General features: G+C 44.6%; 1 protein-coding gene across 43 annotated transcripts in view; it reads left to right on the forward strand.

The window, feature by feature from the left end:
* LOC121554718 (receptor-type tyrosine-protein phosphatase delta-like) overlaps positions 1-19,117 on the forward strand; it is a 597,272-nt gene that overhangs the window by 533,739 nt on the left and 44,416 nt on the right. For 15 of the 43 annotated variants that reach the window (XM_045211917.1, XM_045211930.1, XM_045211925.1 and 12 more), the window contains 7 exons: positions 306-893; positions 1,360-1,460; positions 1,689-1,945; positions 3,186-3,279; positions 14,183-14,392; positions 15,708-15,868; positions 17,499-17,513. In XM_045211917.1, the coding sequence (XP_045067852.1) occupies positions 306-893; positions 1,360-1,460; positions 1,689-1,945; positions 3,186-3,279; positions 14,183-14,392; positions 15,708-15,868; positions 17,499-17,513 (1,426 nt within the window). The remainder of the gene's footprint in view (positions 1-305; positions 894-1,359; positions 1,461-1,688; positions 1,946-3,185; positions 3,280-14,182; positions 14,393-15,707; positions 15,869-17,498; positions 17,514-19,117) is intronic. The other 28 variants (XM_045211919.1, XM_045211931.1, XM_045211927.1 and 25 more) reach the window with 10 other exon arrangements.

A 19,117-nucleotide genomic window follows, 5' to 3' on the forward strand; every position in this document is an offset into this window, starting at 1 on the left:
AACAGCATTAGCATTTATGCAAACAGGGTGTTAGCAATATACTGCTCTCTTGGTGGGGTAACACTTTACTCATAACAACATCAGCCAATGGCAACCCTTAACACTGTTATGAGTTGGAAAGGAGATCAGATTCTGCTATGTCATGCATATTATGGCTTGGGTTGTTTTTGGGTTGTCATCATCCTCTCATAAATGTCGTAATGTCTGTCGTTGGATATTGCTTTTAAAATGGTATGGAAGTTTGAATGGGTTCTTTGCATGGTATTTGTACTGAATTTGTTCTTTTGTCACCGCTCTTCTCTTAGTACCCGAAAAACCACGACTCATGGTCAGCCCTACCAACATGGGCACTGCCCTCCTCCAGTGGCACCCTCCGACGTTAACCCACGGCCCCCTGCAGGGCTACCGCCTTCGCTTTGGCCGCAAAGACGTCGACCCCCTGACCATCATCGAGTTCCCAGAGCGCGAGAACCACTACACCACCAAAGAGATCCACAAGGGGGCATCATACACCTTCCGCTTGTCCGCCCGCAACAAGGTGGGATTCGGCGAGGAGACGGTCAAAGAGATCAACACTCCTGAAGATGTGCCTAGCGGCTTCCCACAAAGCATTGCAGCAGAGGGTGGCACCACCACCACCATTCAGGTGAGCTGGAATCCCCTGTTACTGGCGGAGCGCAACGGCGTTATTGTGAAGTACGCCCTGCAGTACAAGGACATCAACAGCCCTCGGAGTCCCTCTGAACTCTTCATCACTGCCCCGGAGTCCACCGTCACCCTGGACGGCCTCAAGGCGGACACCACTTACGATATCAAAATGTGTGCCTTCACCAGCAAGGGCTCCGGCCCCTATAGCCCCAGTGTCCAGTTCAGGACACAGCCCTTGGATCAAGGTAGGACCCCACCCCAATTCACCTCCCGCCCCCCAATCCAACTTCACTCCACAACCACCACCAACAGCAACCACCTCGTCAAGCCTTAGTGGCAGAAGAACAAACAAAATGGGATTACTGATCTCATGATTGGTCAAAAAATCTGCTGTATGTATACATAGCCCTCACACCCCATAAGAAAGAAAGATATCGTAAACAGGTGGAGTAAGTATATGTGTCCCATGTGTTGTCAGCCAAGCTAAAGGTGAGTCTGTAGATTATAAAGAGCTGCTGTTAATAAAAAGGTAAGATAAAGTAAGCAAAGGTAAAATGGGAGCACTGTAGCCCTGCTAAGACCGCTCTAGTACTGGTTTCAGACTGGTTGTAAAGAGAAACATGTTCAGGTAAGAGATTTATTGCTTTGGAATCCTTTAAGGAGGGTTATGTTTGTTTTGTGTCTAAATCATCTGCTCCCTTTTTCTTTTAGCAGTGTTTGCAAAAAACTTTCATGTGAAAGCTGCCATGAAGACATCCGTGCTCCTCACCTGGGAGATCCCAGACAACTATAACGCAGCTCAGCCCTTCACAGTAAGAGCTCTTTGATTATCTTCCGTATTTTAATAAACAATGTTTGAGGACAGCAATCCAGAAAATATGAAGTGACATCAGCCAAAAATATAGTTGTCACATGAATATCTGAACAAGCTACCATATTGAGCAGAAGTCCGGACATTTCCCTGACTAAACAGACCTCAAATGTTGGATTAGTGCATCTCCTCAACATTCACACACCCTTTCCTACCATTGCAAATCCAGATCCTCTATGACAATGGCCAGAGCGTAGAGGTGGACGGAAAGCTCACTCAGAAGCTTATCACGGGTCTGCAGGCCGGGACGCAGTACTCCTTCCTACTGACCAACCGGGGCAACAGCGCAGGCGGTCTCCAACACCGCGTCTCCACCATGACCGCCCCGGACATCCTGCGCACCAAGCCCTACCTGACCGGCAAGACCAACTTGGATGGCATGGTCTCTGTGGAGCTGCCCTCAGTCCAGACTTCAGAGAAAGTCAGGTGAGTGGCGGGGATTAAAACTAATGCTAATGCTAATGGATAATTGCAGACTTGTACTTATAGAGCTGGCTATTTAGCCTAATTTGATTGCACTTAATTAATTTGCCTCTGTGGCTGCCCTAATCCATTTATTGACCTTGAGCTCGTCTTTGGGTTCAATTAAATCAGCAGGATACCATTAAAGCTTCTTTCTCCTTATTGCATAATGTCACTCATATTGCTGTTATTTTACATCTGCATAGTTGCACTCAAGAAGTGAAAGGGACAAGATTTTACACTCTGACAGATTTCTTAGCACATTTTTTTTGTTTATACTGTTTGAAAGGTCAGAACATCAGCACTGAAGAGTTCATCACTTTCTTTAGTGTACCCTGTATATTACATTAATTGCATTGTATCAAGCCTGTTCCTATTGATCTATGTTCCTCAACACAGAGAAGATGACACCATGAATTCTCCCATCCAATTTAGCCCACTCCTCAGTATTAAGCCTTGTAATGTATCTTACATTCTTTCCAACTAAGCTCTGGGTTGTCAAAAGGCCAACGCGCAGATCCGATTGTAGACTGGCACTTCAAACCAATCTGGGGTTTTGATCTTGCTGGACGCACTCGGGCCCACTCTCCCCCGTGCCAGTGCTTAAGCTAATTAGCTTCCCATCAGCCCGCCACACTGCCTTCCTGGCTAACGCTAGCTAGCACCGTGCCCAGCCTGGAGAAGCCCCGAAAAAACTCTGGTAGAGGCCTTTATCTCCCTTGTCGCCCCAATGGAGGGATGAAAATCCCTCTAATTCCAGCTCCTCTTCTCTCTCTCACGGAGGGGTACTAATTAGCCCATGGGGCTAACAGTGCGCCGACTTCTCTGATCATGCATCAATTAAAAGACAAACATGGAAGAAAACCGACTCTTAATGGAATGATAACGGGCTAGCGTAACTAGCTAATGGCGCAATCATGTGTCATCTTTGTCTCTTGTCCTCCACGCCTCCAACCCTGTTACACCTGCAGGATTAGCGCAAGGCTCCTCAACATCAACATTTGTTATGGTCCCCAGGGACACTAAACATTTTTGTGTCTGAAGCTCAAAGCTTTGATCTTGGTATGTTTTGTCTTGGCGCAGCATGTGACCTTCCATGTAACAATGGTGTATTGTAAACATGTTATGGAGTGAACAGACAATGAACTTTGACCTTGAAGAGCTTGAAATACGTTGTCAATGTGTTGTTTTCTTTCTTTTCCAGGGGATACTACATAGTGGTGGTGCCTCTGAAGAAACAGCGCACAGGAAAGTTCCTCAAACCCTGGGACAGTCCAGATGAGATGAACCTAGAAGAGGTAGGTACCACAAAAAGTACTTATTAAACAGTAACATTCAATTCCTATTGTGGGATCTCGATATTTACTGAATTGCAATGGAATCGACTTCAACCCAAGTCTTACTAAAAAGAGAGGTGGTGGGAAGAATTCTACTCTAACTCTGCAGATATGAGAGGATGGGGGTGGGGAAACCTGGGGACGGGGCTCGTTGATTGACGCAAATAGCTGTAGAGAGAATTCTTCATATGGAAATTAGGTAGAACATGGAGTAGTCATCAAGTGCACTGCAACTCATCCCGCCCTTCCCACCCCCTCTTCCCCTCTCAACAGTAATTACCTGGAGAGCTACATCAGGCCTCTTTGTCTATCCTTATTCAAGGGAAAGGTAGCATGCTGGTTATGCACGAAGTACTTGACAACTTTTATATTTAGCCAGTCTAGGTATTTCTGAGGCTTTCGTGCTCTCTGTATCCTCAGGTGCATTTGTACATTAGGGAGAAAGCTGACATAATGATTTAGCCTTCAAACCATGAAGTGTGTGTATTCTTTGTGATGCATCATTTGCATATAAACTATGTTAATAGTTTTTGGGGGGGTTGTATCATTTGATTTACACAACATGCCTACCACTTTGAAGATGTAAATATTTTTTGGGGTGAAACAAACAAGAAATAAGATTTAAAAAACTTGAGCGTGCATAACTATTCACCCCCCCAAAGTCAATACTTTGTAGAGCCACCATTTGCAGCAATTACAGCTGTAAGTCTCTATAAGCTTGGCACATCTAGCCACTGGGATTTTTTCCCATTCATCAAGGCAAAACTGCTCCAGCTCCTTCAAGTTGGATGGGTTCTGCTGGTGTACAGCAGCGTTTAAGTCATACCACAGATTCTCAATTGGATTGAGGTCTGGGCTTTGACTAGGCCATTCCAAGACATTTCAATGTTTCCCCTTAAACAACTCGAGTGTTGCTTTAGCAGTATGCTTAGGGTCATTGTCCTGCTGGAAGGTGAACCTCCGTCCCAGTCAAATCAAATCCAATGTTATTTGTCACATACACATGTTTAGCAGATGTTATAGCGGGTGTAGCGAAATGGTTGTGCTTCTAGTTCTAACAGTGCAGTAATATCTAACAAGTAATATCTAACAATTTCACAACATATACCCAATACACACAAAACTAGTAAGGAATGGAATTTAAGAATATATACATATATGGACAAGCAATGACAGAGCGGCATGGACTAAGATACAGTAGAATATTATAGAATTGAATACAGTATAAACATATGAGATGAGTAGTGCAAGATATGTAAACATTATTAAAGTGACTGGTGTTCCATTTCTTAAAGGGGCCAGTGATTTCAATAGGCAGCAGCAGCCTCTAATGTGCTAGTGAAGGCTATTTAACAGTCTGATATGAGATAGAAGCTGTTTTTCATTCTCTCAGTCCCAGCTTTGATGCACCTGTACTGACCTCGCCTTCTGGATGATAGCAGGGTGAACAGGCAGTGGCTCGGGTGGTTGATGTCCTTGATGATCTTTTTGGCCATCCTGTGACATCGGGTGCTGTATGTGTCTTGGAGGGCGGGTAGTTTCCCCCTGGTAATGCGTTCGGCAGACCGCACCACCCTCTGGAGAGCCCTGCGGTTGCGGGCGGTGCAGTTGCCGTACCAGGCGGTGATACAGCCCGACAGGATGCTCTCAATTGTGCATCTGTAAACGTTTGTGAGGGTTTTAGGTGCCAAGCCGAATTTCTTCAGCCTCCTGAGGTTGAAGAGGCTCTGTTGCGCCTTCTTCACCACACTGTCTGTGTGGGTGGACCATTTAAGTTTGTCGGTGATGTGTATGCTAAGGAACTAGAAGCTTTCCACCTTCTCCACTGTGGTTCCGTCGATATGGATAGGGGGGTGCACCCTCTGCTGTTTCCTGAAGTCCACGATCATCTCCTTTGTTTTGTTGACGTTGAGTGAGAGGTTATTTTCCTGGCACCACACTCCCAGAGCCCTCACCTCCTCACTGTAGGCAGTCTCGTCATTGCTGGTAATCAAGCCTACTACTGTTGTGTCGTCTGCAAACTTGATGATTGAGTTGGAGGCGTGCTTTGCCACGCAGTCATGGTTGAACAGGGAGTACAGGAGGGGGCTGAGCACACACCCTTGTGGGTCCCCAGTGTTGAGGATCAGCGAAGTGGAGATGTTGTTTCCTACCTTCACCACCTGGGGTCGGCCCGTCAGGAAGTCCAGGACCCAGTTGCACAGGGCGGTGTTCAGATCCAGAGCCTCGAGCTTAATGATGAGCTTGGAGGGTACTATGGTGTTGAATGCTGAGCTATAGTCAATGAACAGCATTCTTACATAGGTATTCCTCTTGTCCAGATGGGATAGGGCAGTGTGCAGTGTGATGGCGATTGCATCGTCTGTGGATCTATTGGGGCGGTAAGCAAATTGAAGTGGGTCTAGGGTGACAGGTAAGGTAGCAGTTATATGATCCTTGACTAGTCTCTCAAAGCACTTCATGATGACAGAGGTGAGTGCTACGGGGCGATAGTCATTTAGTTCAGTTACCTTTGCTCTCTTGGGTACAGGAACAATGGTGGTCATCTTGAAGCATGTGGGAACAGCAGACTGGGAAAGGGAGAGATTGAATATGTCCATAAACACACCAGCCAGCTGGTCTGCGCATGCTCTGAGGACGCGGCTAGGGATGCCGTCTGGGCCGGCAGCCTTGCGGGGGTTAACATGCTTAAATGTCTTAATCACGTCGGCCACGGAGAAGGAGAGGCCACAGTCCTTGGTAGTGGGCCTCGTCAGTGGCACTGTGTTATCCTCAAAGCAGGCGAAGAAGGTTTTTAGCTTGTCTGGAAGCTAGACGTCTGTGTCGGCGACGTGGCTGGTTTTCCTTTTGTAGTCCATGATTGTCTGTAGACCCTGCCACATATGTCTCGTGTCTGAGCCGTTGAATTGCGACTCCACTTTGTCTCTATACTGATGTTTTGCCAGTTTAATTGCCTTGCGGAGTGAGTTGCTACACTGTTTGTATTCTGCCATATTCCCAGTCACCTTGCCATGGTTAAATGCGGTGTTTCGCGCATTCAGATTTGCGCGAATGCTGCCATCTATCCATGGTTTCCGGTTAGGGTAGGTTTTAATAGTCACAGTGGGCACAACATCACCTATACACTTCCTGATATAGTCAGTCACCGTTTCAGTATATTCGTCAAAATTATTTTCGGAAGCTACCCGGAACATATCCCAGTCCATGTGATCAAAACAATCGTGAAGCGTGGATTCCGATTGGTCAGACCAGCGTTGAATAGTCCTTAGCACGGGTATTTCCTGTTTGAGTTTCTGCCTATAGGAAGGGAGGAGCAAAATGGAGTCGTGGTCAGATTTGCCGAAAGGAGGGCGGGGGAGGGCCTTATAACCATCCCGGAAGTTCGAATAGCAATGGTCGAGGATTTTAGCAGCGCGAGTACAACAGTCGATATGTTGATAGAACTTCGGCAGCCTAGTCCTCAAATTTGCTTTGTTAAAATCCCGGCTACAATAAATGCAGTTTCCAGTTTGCATAAAGTCCAGTGAAGTTCTTTGAGGGCCGTCGTGGTATCGGCTTGAGGGGGGATATACACGGCTGTAACTATAACTGAAGAAAATGATCTTGGTAGATAATACAGTCGGCATTTGATTGTGAGATATTCTAGGTCAGGTGACCAAAAGGAGTCTCGAGTTCCTGTATGTTACTACAATTACACCATGAGTCGTTAATCAGGAAACACACACCTCTGCTTCCCGGAGAGATATTTATTCCTGTTGGCGCGATGAACTGAGAACCCATCTGGCTGGACCGATTTCGACAGAATATCCCAAGAGAGCCATGTTTCCGTGAAACAATGTATGTTACAGGCCTTGATGTCTCTCTGGAAAGAAATCATTGCCCGGAGCTCGTCGTCTTGTTAACCAGAGACTGAACATTAGCGAGTAGTATACTTGGAAGCGGTGGATGGTGTGCGCGCCTCCTAAGTCGAACCAGCAGGCCGCTCCGAGTGCCTCTCCTCCGCCGGCGATGTTTTGGGTCAGCCGCTGGAATCAGTTCAGTTGCCCTGGGGAGAGCAAACAAAGGATCTGCTTCGGGAAAGTCGTATTCCTGGTCGTAATGCTGGTGAGTTACCGTCGCTCTGATATCCAATAGTTTTCCCCGCCTGTATGTAATGATACAAAACACTTTTTGAGCTAATAATGTAAAAAATAATACATAAAAAAAAAATAATACTGCAAAGTTTCCTAAGAGCTATTCGCGATGCCGCCATCTTCATCGGCGCCAGTTTCAAATCTCTGGAAACTGAAACAGGTTTCCCTCAAGAATTTCCCTGTATTTAGCGCCATCAATCATTCCTTCAATTCTGACCAGTTTCCCAGTCCCTGCTGATGAAAAACATCCCCACAGCATGATGCTGCCACCACCATGCTTCACTGTGGGGATGGTGTTCTCGGGGTGATGAGAGGTGTTGGGTTTGCGCCAGACATAGTGTTTTCCTTGATGGCCAAAAAGCTCAGTTTTAGTCTCATCTGACCAGAGTACCTTCTTCCATATGTTTGGGGAGTCTCCCACATGCATTTTGCTTATTTTTTTCTTTAACAATGGCTTTTTTCTGGCCACTCTTCCATAAAGCCCAGCTCTGTGGAGTGTACAGCTTAAAGTGGTCCTATGGACAGATACTCCAATCTCCGCTGTGGAGCTTTGCAGCTCCTTCAGGGTTATCTTTGGTCTCTTTATTGCCTCTCTGATTAATGCCCTCCTTGCCTGGTCCGTGAGTTTTGGTGGGCGGCCCTCTCTTGGCAGGTTTGTTGTGGTGCCATATTCTTTCAATTTTTTTAATAATGGATTTAATGGTGCTCCGTGGGATGTTCAAAGTTTTGGATATTTTTTTATAACCCAACACTGATACTGTAATTTGTCCCTGACCTGTTTGGAGAGCTCCTTGGTCTTCATGGTGCCGCTTGCTTGGTGGTGCCCCTTGCTTAGTGGTGTTGCAGACTCTGGGGCCTTTCAGAACAGGTGTATATATATACTGAGATCATGTTACAGATCATGTGACACTGGTGGATTGCACACAGGTGGACTTTATTTAACTAATTATGTGGCTTCTGAAGGTAATTGGTTGCACCAGATCTTATTTAGGGGCTTCATAGCAAAGGGGGTGAATAGATATGCACGCACCACTTTTCCGTTATTAATTTTTTAGAATTGTTTTAAACAAGTTATTTTTTTCATTTCACTTCACCAATTTGGACTATTTTGTGTATGTACATCACATGAAATCCAAATAAAAATCAATTTAAATTACAGGTTGTAATGCAACAAAATAGGAAAAACTCCAAGGGGGATGAATGCTTTTGCAAGGCACTGTATGTGAGTGCTACAGCGGGATAGTCATTTAGACAGGTTACCTTGGCGTTGTTGGTGGTCTGCTAGAAACATGTTGGTATTACAGACTGGGTCAGGGAGAGGTTGAAAATGTCAGTGAAGACACTTGCCAGCTGGTCAGCGCACGCTCTGAGTACGTGTCCTGCTAATCCATCTGGCCCTGCTGCCTTGTGAATGTTAACCTGTTTAAAGGTCTTACTCACATCGGCTACGGAGAGCATGAACACAACAGCTGGTGCCCTCATGCATAGTTCAGTGTTGCTAGCCTCGAAGCGCGCATAGAAGGTATTTAGCTCGTTTGGTAGGCTCGTGCCACTGGACACCGCGGCTGGGTTTCCCTTTGTAATTTGTGATAGTTTGCAAGCCCTGCCACATCCGACAAGCGTCAGAGCTGGTGAAGTATTGTCGCTTTGCCTGTTTGATGGTTCATCGGAGGGCGTAGCAGGATTTCTTATAAGTGTCCGGATTAGAGTCCCGCTCCTTGAAAGCAGCTCTAGCCTTTAGCTCAGTGCAGATGTTGCCTGTAATCCATGGCTTCTGGTTGGGATATGTACATACAGTCACTGTAGGGACAACGTCGTTGATGCACTTATTAATGAAGCCGGTTACTACATTTACATTACATTTACATTTTAGTCATTTAGCAGACGCTCTTATCCAGAGCGACTTACAGTTAGTGAATACATATTTTTTTATATATACTGGCCCCCCGTGGGAATTGAACCCACAACCCTGGCGTTGCAAACGCCATGCTCTATCAACTGAGCTACATCCCTGCCGGCCATTCCCTCCCCTACCCTGGACGACGCTGGGCCAATTGTGCGCCACCCATGAGTCTCCCGGTCGCGGCCGGCTGCGACAGAGCCTGGATTCGAACCAGGATCTCTAGTGGCACAGTTAGCACTGCGATGCAGTGCCTTAGACCACTGCGCCACTCAGGATGTGGTAAACTCCTCAATGCCATCGGATGAATCCCGGAACATATTCCATTCTGTGCTAGCAAAACAGTCCTGTAGCTTAACATCTGCTTCCTCGGACCACTTCCATATTGAGCGCATCACTGCTACTTCCTGTTTAAGTTTTTGCTTGTATGGTCAGATTTGCCAAACGGAGGGTGAGGGAGAGCTTTGTATTCGTCTCTGTGTGTAAAGTAAATGTGATCTAGAGTTTTTTCACCTCAAGTTGCACGCTGGTAGAAATGAGGTAAAACGGATTTCTGTTTTCCTGCATTAAAGTCACCGGCCACTAGGAGCGCCGCCTCTGGGTGAGCATTTTCTTGTTTGCTTATGGCCCCATACAGCTCGTTAAGTGCGGTCTTAGTGCCAGCATTGGTTTGTGGTGGTAAATAAACATCAATGGTAAATAATCTGGTCTACAGCTTATCTTGAGGTATTCTAACTCAGGTGAGCAGAACCTCAAGACTTCCTTAATATTAGAGATCGGGCACCAGTTGTTGTTGACAAAGAGGCACACAAACACCCTCCTCTGAGCTTCCACGACGCAGCCATTCTGTCCTGCCGAAAAAACAGCTAGATTTATATTTACCATGTTCTTGTTCAGCCACGACTCTGAGAAACATAGGATATTACAGCTCTTCAGATCACATTGATAGTATAGTCTCAAATGGAGCTCATCCAGTTTTTTCTTCAGGGAGGTATCCAGTGAGTCTCGTCAGGTATCCCACACGCCACTGTCTCCTCCTTCTTCGAATGTCAGGGACTTGGGCCTGGTCCGCAATAATCAATGTCTTTCATCTCTGACTGATTGAAGTAGAAGTCCTCGTCCAAATCGAGGTTAGTGATAGCTGTTCTGATGTCCAGAAGCACTTTTGGGTCATAGGAAACGATGGCGGTAACATTATGTACAGAAAAAGTTAAGATCAGTGCAAAGAATATAAAAAAATTGCACAATTGGTCAGGAGCCCATAAAACGGCCGCCATTCCCTCTGGCGCCATGATTTATCCCAACCCAAGTGTGAACAGGTTTTAGCACCTTTTGCATCACTAGACTTTTGATGTAAGTAGATCAGGATAGATTAATATCCATTAAATACTTTACTTGTCATTGTGAGTAGGTACTTATGGGGATTATTTATTCCTAATGCAGTAAATGGAGCAAGCAAAAAACATAATATGAGCATACACTTTATCTCTGAGAAGAACCATGTTGTTGTTTCGCTGAGTCTCATCTGCCGATTTTCATGTCTCACACCTTGACCGATTACCAGAAAGGTGCCCCCTACCGTCAGAATTGATTTGTTTGTTAATATTGGGCTCTCACCTTTTCACAACTTTTCCCAAGGGCGGTTTGTTTTAGCCGTGTTGACAAGGGAGATGATTGAAGACATTATCGGGTAGTGACACCACCCCCCCGAGCCAAAGCCATTGCAGAAACTTGATAGGCACACACTCACTCCAGAGGGAGAGATATGGAGTTGGCTCACGTTGATGCGATGTGTACTTTTGGGTAGTCTTAAACCACATACACTGAACAAAAATATAAACGCAACATGGAAAGTGTTGGTCCCATGTTTCATGAGCTGAAATAAAAGATCCCAGAAATGTTCCATACGAACATACAAAATCATATTTTGTGCACAGATTTGTTTACAACCCTGTTAGTGAGCATTTCTTTGCCAAGATAATCCATCCACCTGACAGGTGTGGCATATCAAGAAGCTGATTAACAGCATGATCATTACACAGGTGCACCTTGTGCTGGGGACAATAAAAGGCCACTCTAAAATGTGCAGTTTTGTCACACAACCCAATTCCATAGACGTCTCAAGTTTTGAGGGATCGTGCAATTGGCATGCTGACCGCAGGAATGTCCACCAGAGCTGTTGCCAGAGAATTGAATGTTCATTTCTCTACCATAAGCCGCCTCCAACGTTGTTTTAGAGAATTTGGAAGTTCGTCCAACTGGCCTCACAACCACAGATCACGTGTATGGCGTTGTGTGGGCGAGCAGTTTGCTGATTTCAACTTTGTGAACAGAGTGCCCCAAGGTGGCGGTGGGGTTATGTTATGGGCAGGCATAAGCTACCGACAATGAACACAATTGCATTTTATTGATGGCAATTTGAATGCACAGAGATTCCGTGACAAGATCCTGAGGCCCATTGTCGTGCCATTCATCTGCCGGCATCACCTCATGTTTTAGCATGATAATACACAGCCCCAGGCTGCAAGGATCTGTACACAATTCCTAAAGCTGAAAATGTCCCATGGCCTGCATACTCATCAGACATGTCACCCATTGAGCATGTTTGGGATTTTTACATTTACATCATTTAGCAGACGCTCTTATCCAGAGCGACTTACAAATTGGTGCATTCAACTTATGATAGCCAGTGGGACAACCACTTAAAAAAAAATAGCTTGTTCCACCATTGGGGTGCCAGAGCAGCGAATAGCTTTGACTGAGCTGAGCGGAAACTGTGCTTCCGTAGAGGTAGGAGAGCTAGCAGGCCAGAGGTGGATGAACGTAGTGCCCTCGTTTGGGTGTAGGGTCTGATCAGAGCCTGAAGGTAAGGAGGTGCCGTTCCCCTCACAGCTCCGTAGGCAAGCACCATGGTCTTGTAGTAGATGCGAGCCTCAACTGGAAGCCAGTGGAGTGTGCGGAGGAGCGGGTAATGCGGGGATGCTCTGGATTGAGGTGTACTCTCGATTGACAGCCACTTCGCACAGCCATTGAAGAGGGGTGGGACAACATTCCACAGGCCACAATCAACAACCTGATCAACACTATGCGAAGGAGATGTGTCACGCTGCATGAGGCAAATGGTGGTCACACCAGATACTGACTGGTTTTCTGATCCACGGCTCTACCTTTTTTTAAAGGTATCTTTGACCAACAGATCTGTATTCCCAGTCATGTGAAATCCATAGATTAGGGCCTTATGAATTTATTTCAATTGACTGATTTCCTTATATGAACTGTAACTCAATAAGATCTTTGAAATTCTTGCATGTTGCATTTTTATATTTTTGTTCACTATAAATCAAGCAGACATGAAACCAATAGATGTCTCACACCATTACATACACTGAATCACCTTTTTATTTCAGTTGGGCATGAATCAGCGTTATTGCACCCAGAACCACATAGGTATACTTAGACCTAGTTATGCAGCCTATAGCAATAGCACTTGAGTGTAGAACTGCACAACATTACACTTTCCCATAAGAGCGAGACAAATTTGGCTTTGTTTTTCTGCGGAAGCAATCACACTCCCATTGTAAGAGTGTGACCTGATTCACATTCTGATCAAGTTGCCTGGTGTTGCTAGCGGGTAAATAATGTCTAGTCTCCCTATTAGTGCAGTGTAACAATGCAATTTGTGACGGGGGGAGTGGAGAAGGGGCTAGCCTAGTGCTAATGCTCGGGGACTCACCACTTTCTTTTGATTTAGATGTTGCGTAATGCTTCTGGCCACTTACAAAAGCTGTAGGAAATGGAGCCAAGGGTGTTCTTCGTGTGTGTGTGTGTGTTTGTGTGTGTGTATTTAATTACCCATGCCTAACAAGCAACAGAACACCATTGCATTGTTGTTTAATTGATACCTTTAGGGGCTTGGTACTTACAGTACAGTTGGTGCGCTCAGCACTTTCAATGAGTAGCCTCACCTATATTGTCTAGCATGCCACAGGGCATTTGCTATTATACTGTTTTAAAATTGTACATTCCAATGACTACAAGCCATCATGCGGTCATGATAGTTCCAAAAGGTTGCTGGTGTCTGGGGAGTCTGATGGAAATATATCAACACAATATTAACAGAATGAAGTCCATCTCTACCTATCGACAAGTATTCAGTCAGTTTACCACATTTGCCTCTCATTCATTCTAAAGATGATGCATTGCTTTAGCACTCGCTGTCTTCTTTGCATTGTCAATGTAGCCAAAAATAAACAATAATCATATTTATGCATGTACACACACACACACACACACACACACACACACAGCAGAGCATGGCATCTCTTCCTATTCTATTTCATGCCACTGGAATGTCAAAACATAGTCTCCTTTCTAAAAAAATCTCTTTATTTTACTTAAAATCCTTTTGAAATTTTTGACAGTATTTACGTTATTATAGAATCTCATTTAGAAAAATCCTTACAGCGTAGAACAAATTAAATCCAAATGGTCATATTTCGTCTTCCTATGCAATCAGTAGTTTGAGCTTTTGTAATCAGAAGGGATGTAACACAGATTTGTAGTGTGTGTGTGTGTGTGTGTCTGTGTGTCTGTGTAGCTCAGTTGGTAGAGCATGGCACTTGCAACGCCAGGGTTGTGCGTTTGATTCCCACGGGGGACCAGTATGAAAAAAAATATATCTATGCACTCACTAACTGTAAGTCGCTCTGGATAAGAGCGTCTGCTAAATGACTAAAATGTAAAAAATGTGTGTGTTTGTGTGCAAAACATTCTTTGTGTGTCTTTTTTATCGACTGTCTAGCTACATCGTCTCAACTCTTTTCACTTTTAGCTGCTCAAAGAGATTAACCGAACAAGCCGAGGCCTTCGCTTCCGGAGGCAAGCTGAGCCCAAAGCCTACATCGCGGCCTACTTCAAAGACCTTCCCACCGACTTCACTCTGGGAGACACCAAGATCTATGGTGACTTTGAAAACAAGCAGCTCGCCAACGGCCAAGAGTACATCTTCTTTGTGCTTGCTGTCCTCGAGATCTCTGAAAATGTAAGTATATGCCTTTTTATGCTTTTTTCTTAAAAAACCTCTCTCTCTCGCTCTCTCTCAACATTTGTTTCCTTCTATTCTCTTAGACACCCCACTCCATAAAGGAATTAGTTCAGACATGCGCTACAGTCAGCCCTCTGGCGATTTCCTTTTACAGGAATCTTTTTCCCTCGTGTTTAAAGTTGCATATTAAATGCAATTGATTTGGGTCTTTGACGTCTTGGCAGGGGGCACGTCCCTTGGCTGGATGTGTTACGTCAAGTCCGTTTGAGCCCTGGTACCTGAAAAAGGGCAAGAACAGAGCCTGCTACTGTAAAGGGGAAATCCCCCAGAGGCTCCAGTCAATCGCAGAAATAACTCGATAACGGGACTCCTCTTTAATTGCACGCTCACCGTGCGGATGCCCTTATCTCCTCCACTGCAGCTAGGGTGTGTGTATATGTGTGTGTGTGTGTGTGAGAGAGACAGACCGAGAAGGAGTGTGTGTGGATCAAAGGAGAAAGGGGCATGATTAGGGCGGGCGGGCGGACAAAACGGGGGGAAATCTTTAATTTGCCCACCACAGCACTGATTGGCTTTTTCTTGGCCCCAAAGCCCCAGTCTTTATCTCGTTCCACTCAGAACTACGTAAATTAACTCAGTCACAAATGAGAGATGTTATGGATATTACGACGTGCCCATATCGTTTGGATAGGTGAATTTGTAAATTTGCATTGACACAATAACTTTGAATGGGCAAATCTTAGCCTACTCGGCACATACAGGTTGTCCTGATGTCTTTGTGAAAGACTGACGGAATATACATGTACTAGTAGAGGAAAAGTTGAAACTTGGACAATTTTGAACTTTCGGTGGCCTCACTGAAGGGTTGAGGTCTATTGATTGGAGCGCAGCTGTGAGGGTTCACAGAGATATGAGAGAGTGCAGGTTGTTTTTCTAGACAGCTACACAGTCAGGAGTAAGATATCACTTCATTTTGAGGAATGATAAGGAACCTAGTCTGAACTGGGACCACAAAATATGTTTTCAAATTCATGGGAGGCAGAGGAATAGTGACATTAGAATCAGCCAAAAAATATTTCCTATCGTAGTCTGGACACCTAACTACATTGTTGTGATAAAACAATTTCCCCTTCTCTACTCTACTCTACACTACCTGCATGTAGAACTAGCCTACTGCATGGTTATTAAAGTAGTTATTCCACTAGTAGTTACAGTGGTAGCATAATGCCTATGTCATGTAAAGTGTAGCCTGAGAGGCTCAACAAAATAACACAGTGATGACTAATACAACTCCCCTTCCTCTCCTTCCTAGACCATGTATGCCACCAGCCCCTACTCCGACCCTGTTGTGTCAGCGGACCTTGACCCCCAACCAATCATTGATGAGGAGGAGGGACTTATCTGGGTGGTGGGCCCAGTGCTCGCTGTGGTCTTCATCATCTGCATCGTCATTGCCATCCTCCTGTACAAGAGGTAAGGACTGGAGAAAGTGAAGCGAGAGAGAGAGAGAGAGAGAGAGAGAGAGAGAGAGAGAGACTTGCATCATCAAAGTCAAATGAAGCACATTCAAATACACTGTCACACAAACAGTCTACATATCAGACAGACACACTCAATCACACACACAGTCACACACATGCACACATACACAGAAGAAATCAGAGCATGTCTGAACCTCCAGCGGAAGCTGACCGTTCGCCGCCACCGTTCATCAGTCAAGCGTAGGAGGGGAGCACTCAGAGTACAGTATTTGCTGCGTGGCAGTGCATGCTGCTTTAGAACCACACACACACACAAGAGAGCCAAGCTCCAGGCCTGCTTGGTGACCCCCTGTTGACCTGGTGCGTTACGAGGACACATTTCTCTCTAGCTTCTCCCTCTTTTATTTGACACCTAGATTGAATACTGCTTTGGGCCAAGTGAATCAGTCTCCATAGCATCCACATTGAATGGCATTGTAGAGTGTATTAATGCATTACTGGGAGAATCAGCCTTGAGAGAAGTGAAGCCTGGGCTTATAGTCTATCAATAGGTATGTTGTCCACTCAATGTCACCAGTGTGTTTACTAAGTCAATGTCACCATCATGTTTACTAAGTCAATGTCACCAGTGTGTTTACCAAGTCAATGTCACCAGTGTGTTTACCAAGTCAATGTCACCAGTGTGTTTACTAAGTCAATGTCGCCAGCGTGTTTACCAAGTCAATGTCACCAGCGTGTTTACCAAGTCAACGTCACCAGCGTGTTTACTAAGTCAATGTCAACAGCGTGTTTACCAAGTCAACGTCACCAGCGTGTTTACCAAGTCAATGTCACCAGCGTGTTTACTAAGTCAATGTCACCAGCGTGTCGGGACTTTCCTGAACATAACCAGGAAATATTTAACTTGTTAAGATACATTTGTATCTAATATAATTGGTGGCCAGTGTGAGGAGCAAAGGACAACATTCATGTTACTGTGTGTGTTGCGGCAGGGGGAAAGGACGAAATAATAGCCCCACAGCATCGCTGATTAGCTGTATAAATCAGTCACAGCAAGATACACACCTACATGCACACTCGGATACAGGTCACAAACATTTTTATGTTAATTTGAGCTGAAAGTCAAGGTTCCCCGTGTCCCAGTCCCCATTATAGATCACAACGAACGTAAGCGGCTTTTGTTACAACGTTAAGGGGAAAGGCCATATAAGCTCAAATTATATTATCTAGTCTTTTTTGAATGTATTTTCTTCAAAACTCCATGCAAGCACGTTATTTTGTATAATCAGTAATCAGTAGTATCACAATTGTCATGTGTTGTTGCCTTGATGTAGTTATTCTTTAGGATAGAAACAGATACACCGAGCCCTTCCATGCTCGAGTGACAAACAATCACCTGAAACTACTAAATAAACGATACATCTTTGGATTGCACCTGGGATGAAATCATAGCATTTTAAACGACACATACCCAAGGCGGCATAATTGAGCATGGTGTCGGTAGTGAAGCGACACTAATCTTGCACGCCAACCAACATTGAGATGCGATTGTTATCGCCGGGTCATGTTGACGTGCCAGCTAACATCCTGTCATGCTTTATTTTCCTTGCTTTCGAATGGAGCAGCAAACCAGACAGGTAAGAGCGAAAGGATGTGATATGTCTGACAATACCACAACTACCCCTACCTCAACCCTTTTTCTATCCCTTTGCAGACATTTCCTACCCTCTAGCTTGTTAGGCAGAGTTCAATCATTGCAGAAAGCGAGTTCCCGCAACTGCACTTTTGACCCACCAAAGCACGTTTAAAAGTCAGCTGCTTGCATTGATTGAATTCTGACCTACGTTCCAGATGATAGTATTTGAATTGACATCATATATTTGATCAGCCAGGACAGTTCATTTTCAAAAATATATTCTAAGTGTGCTTTCCTTTCTTCCATTACTCTCACCCTACATTACATTACAAATATTAATAGTATTTTGTATTTGACGAGAACCCATATCACCATTTCAATTTTCCATTGACCAAACATGTCTAAATGTCCTGTCTGTCTCAATACAAAGGGTCAATTTATTGATAAACACAACCCCTAGAAATCCTTATTTCTTAGATTTCTATTGAATTCAATGTCTCACCGCTTGTACGCAAGACACAACTGACTTGCATGCCTAGAACAGAACCAACATGCATTACAATGCCAAGACTGCTCCCCATCACTTTCTCCTTAATTCTCAAAATGCTAGTTGGCATGAACATTGAATGCCAATAATATATCACAAATAGATATATTTCTTCAACAGCATTACATCACAGCCAAATATACTCACTGGCCGGGAAAGCACTATACTGTACCGGTACTGTAACACTTTAACAGCGTTTGCCCAGCTTTCCCCGCACAACTACTCCCAAATCATTTCATTCCATTTTTAATTCAGCTTTCAATTTGATTAACCCTGTGTTTTTACCAGATGAGCCCTTGCATTGCTAGATGGTTATTACATTGTAGGTTATGGCTAAGGTACACTTTACCGTACTCTCACAATGCCATACATAGACTATTGTATGTGTTCAGATATCGGTTCAGATGTACCCATGCTATCATTTTCAGCCTTTTTTTTCATGCCTGCATTCTCCAACAAATGTAGCAAATCGTATGACTCATTCTGTATGTTCCCATCTACGTGTGTTCAAACGCATGCAACGATGACCTCACACGACCCATTTCATCCTTTGTTGTTGTCCTTGACCATTACACCATTGACCCCCCCCCAGGCTATTTACACAAGCCTTATTGCTTCCCATATAATGCAAAGGTCACAGGTCAGTGATTTTACTTAACCCTAATGAAGAGAGGTTGGAGGTCAGAGGTCAAATGATGATAAACTGTTTTGAAAGGTCACTTCTAGTATAGTGACAGTCCCCCTTTTACTCTGTACACTTCTCATTAGACAGATCAAATGTCACCGTATTGAGTCTTTGGGCAGATCTGTGTCAAAGCTCTTTGTCAGAGACTGCACTGTTTTATAAATAAGTGGTCAAAAGTATTATATCCCCTATGTAGAAGGATTATATTTCATTGATGAAATCTCCCAATGCCCTGTAGGTTAATCTCAGGGATTGTGTGTATTTATGGCACCTCTCTATTCTCTCATAAGCATGATATGGAATTTATTAGACTGCATTCCCATTATCGGAATGAATTAAAGATGCACTTAAGTTCATCACCAGGCTTTAAACT

This window comes from Coregonus clupeaformis, chromosome 39, assembly GCF_020615455.1.
Source record: "Coregonus clupeaformis isolate EN_2021a chromosome 39, ASM2061545v1, whole genome shotgun sequence".
NCBI classification, from domain to species: domain Eukaryota; kingdom Metazoa; phylum Chordata; class Actinopteri; order Salmoniformes; family Salmonidae; genus Coregonus; species Coregonus clupeaformis.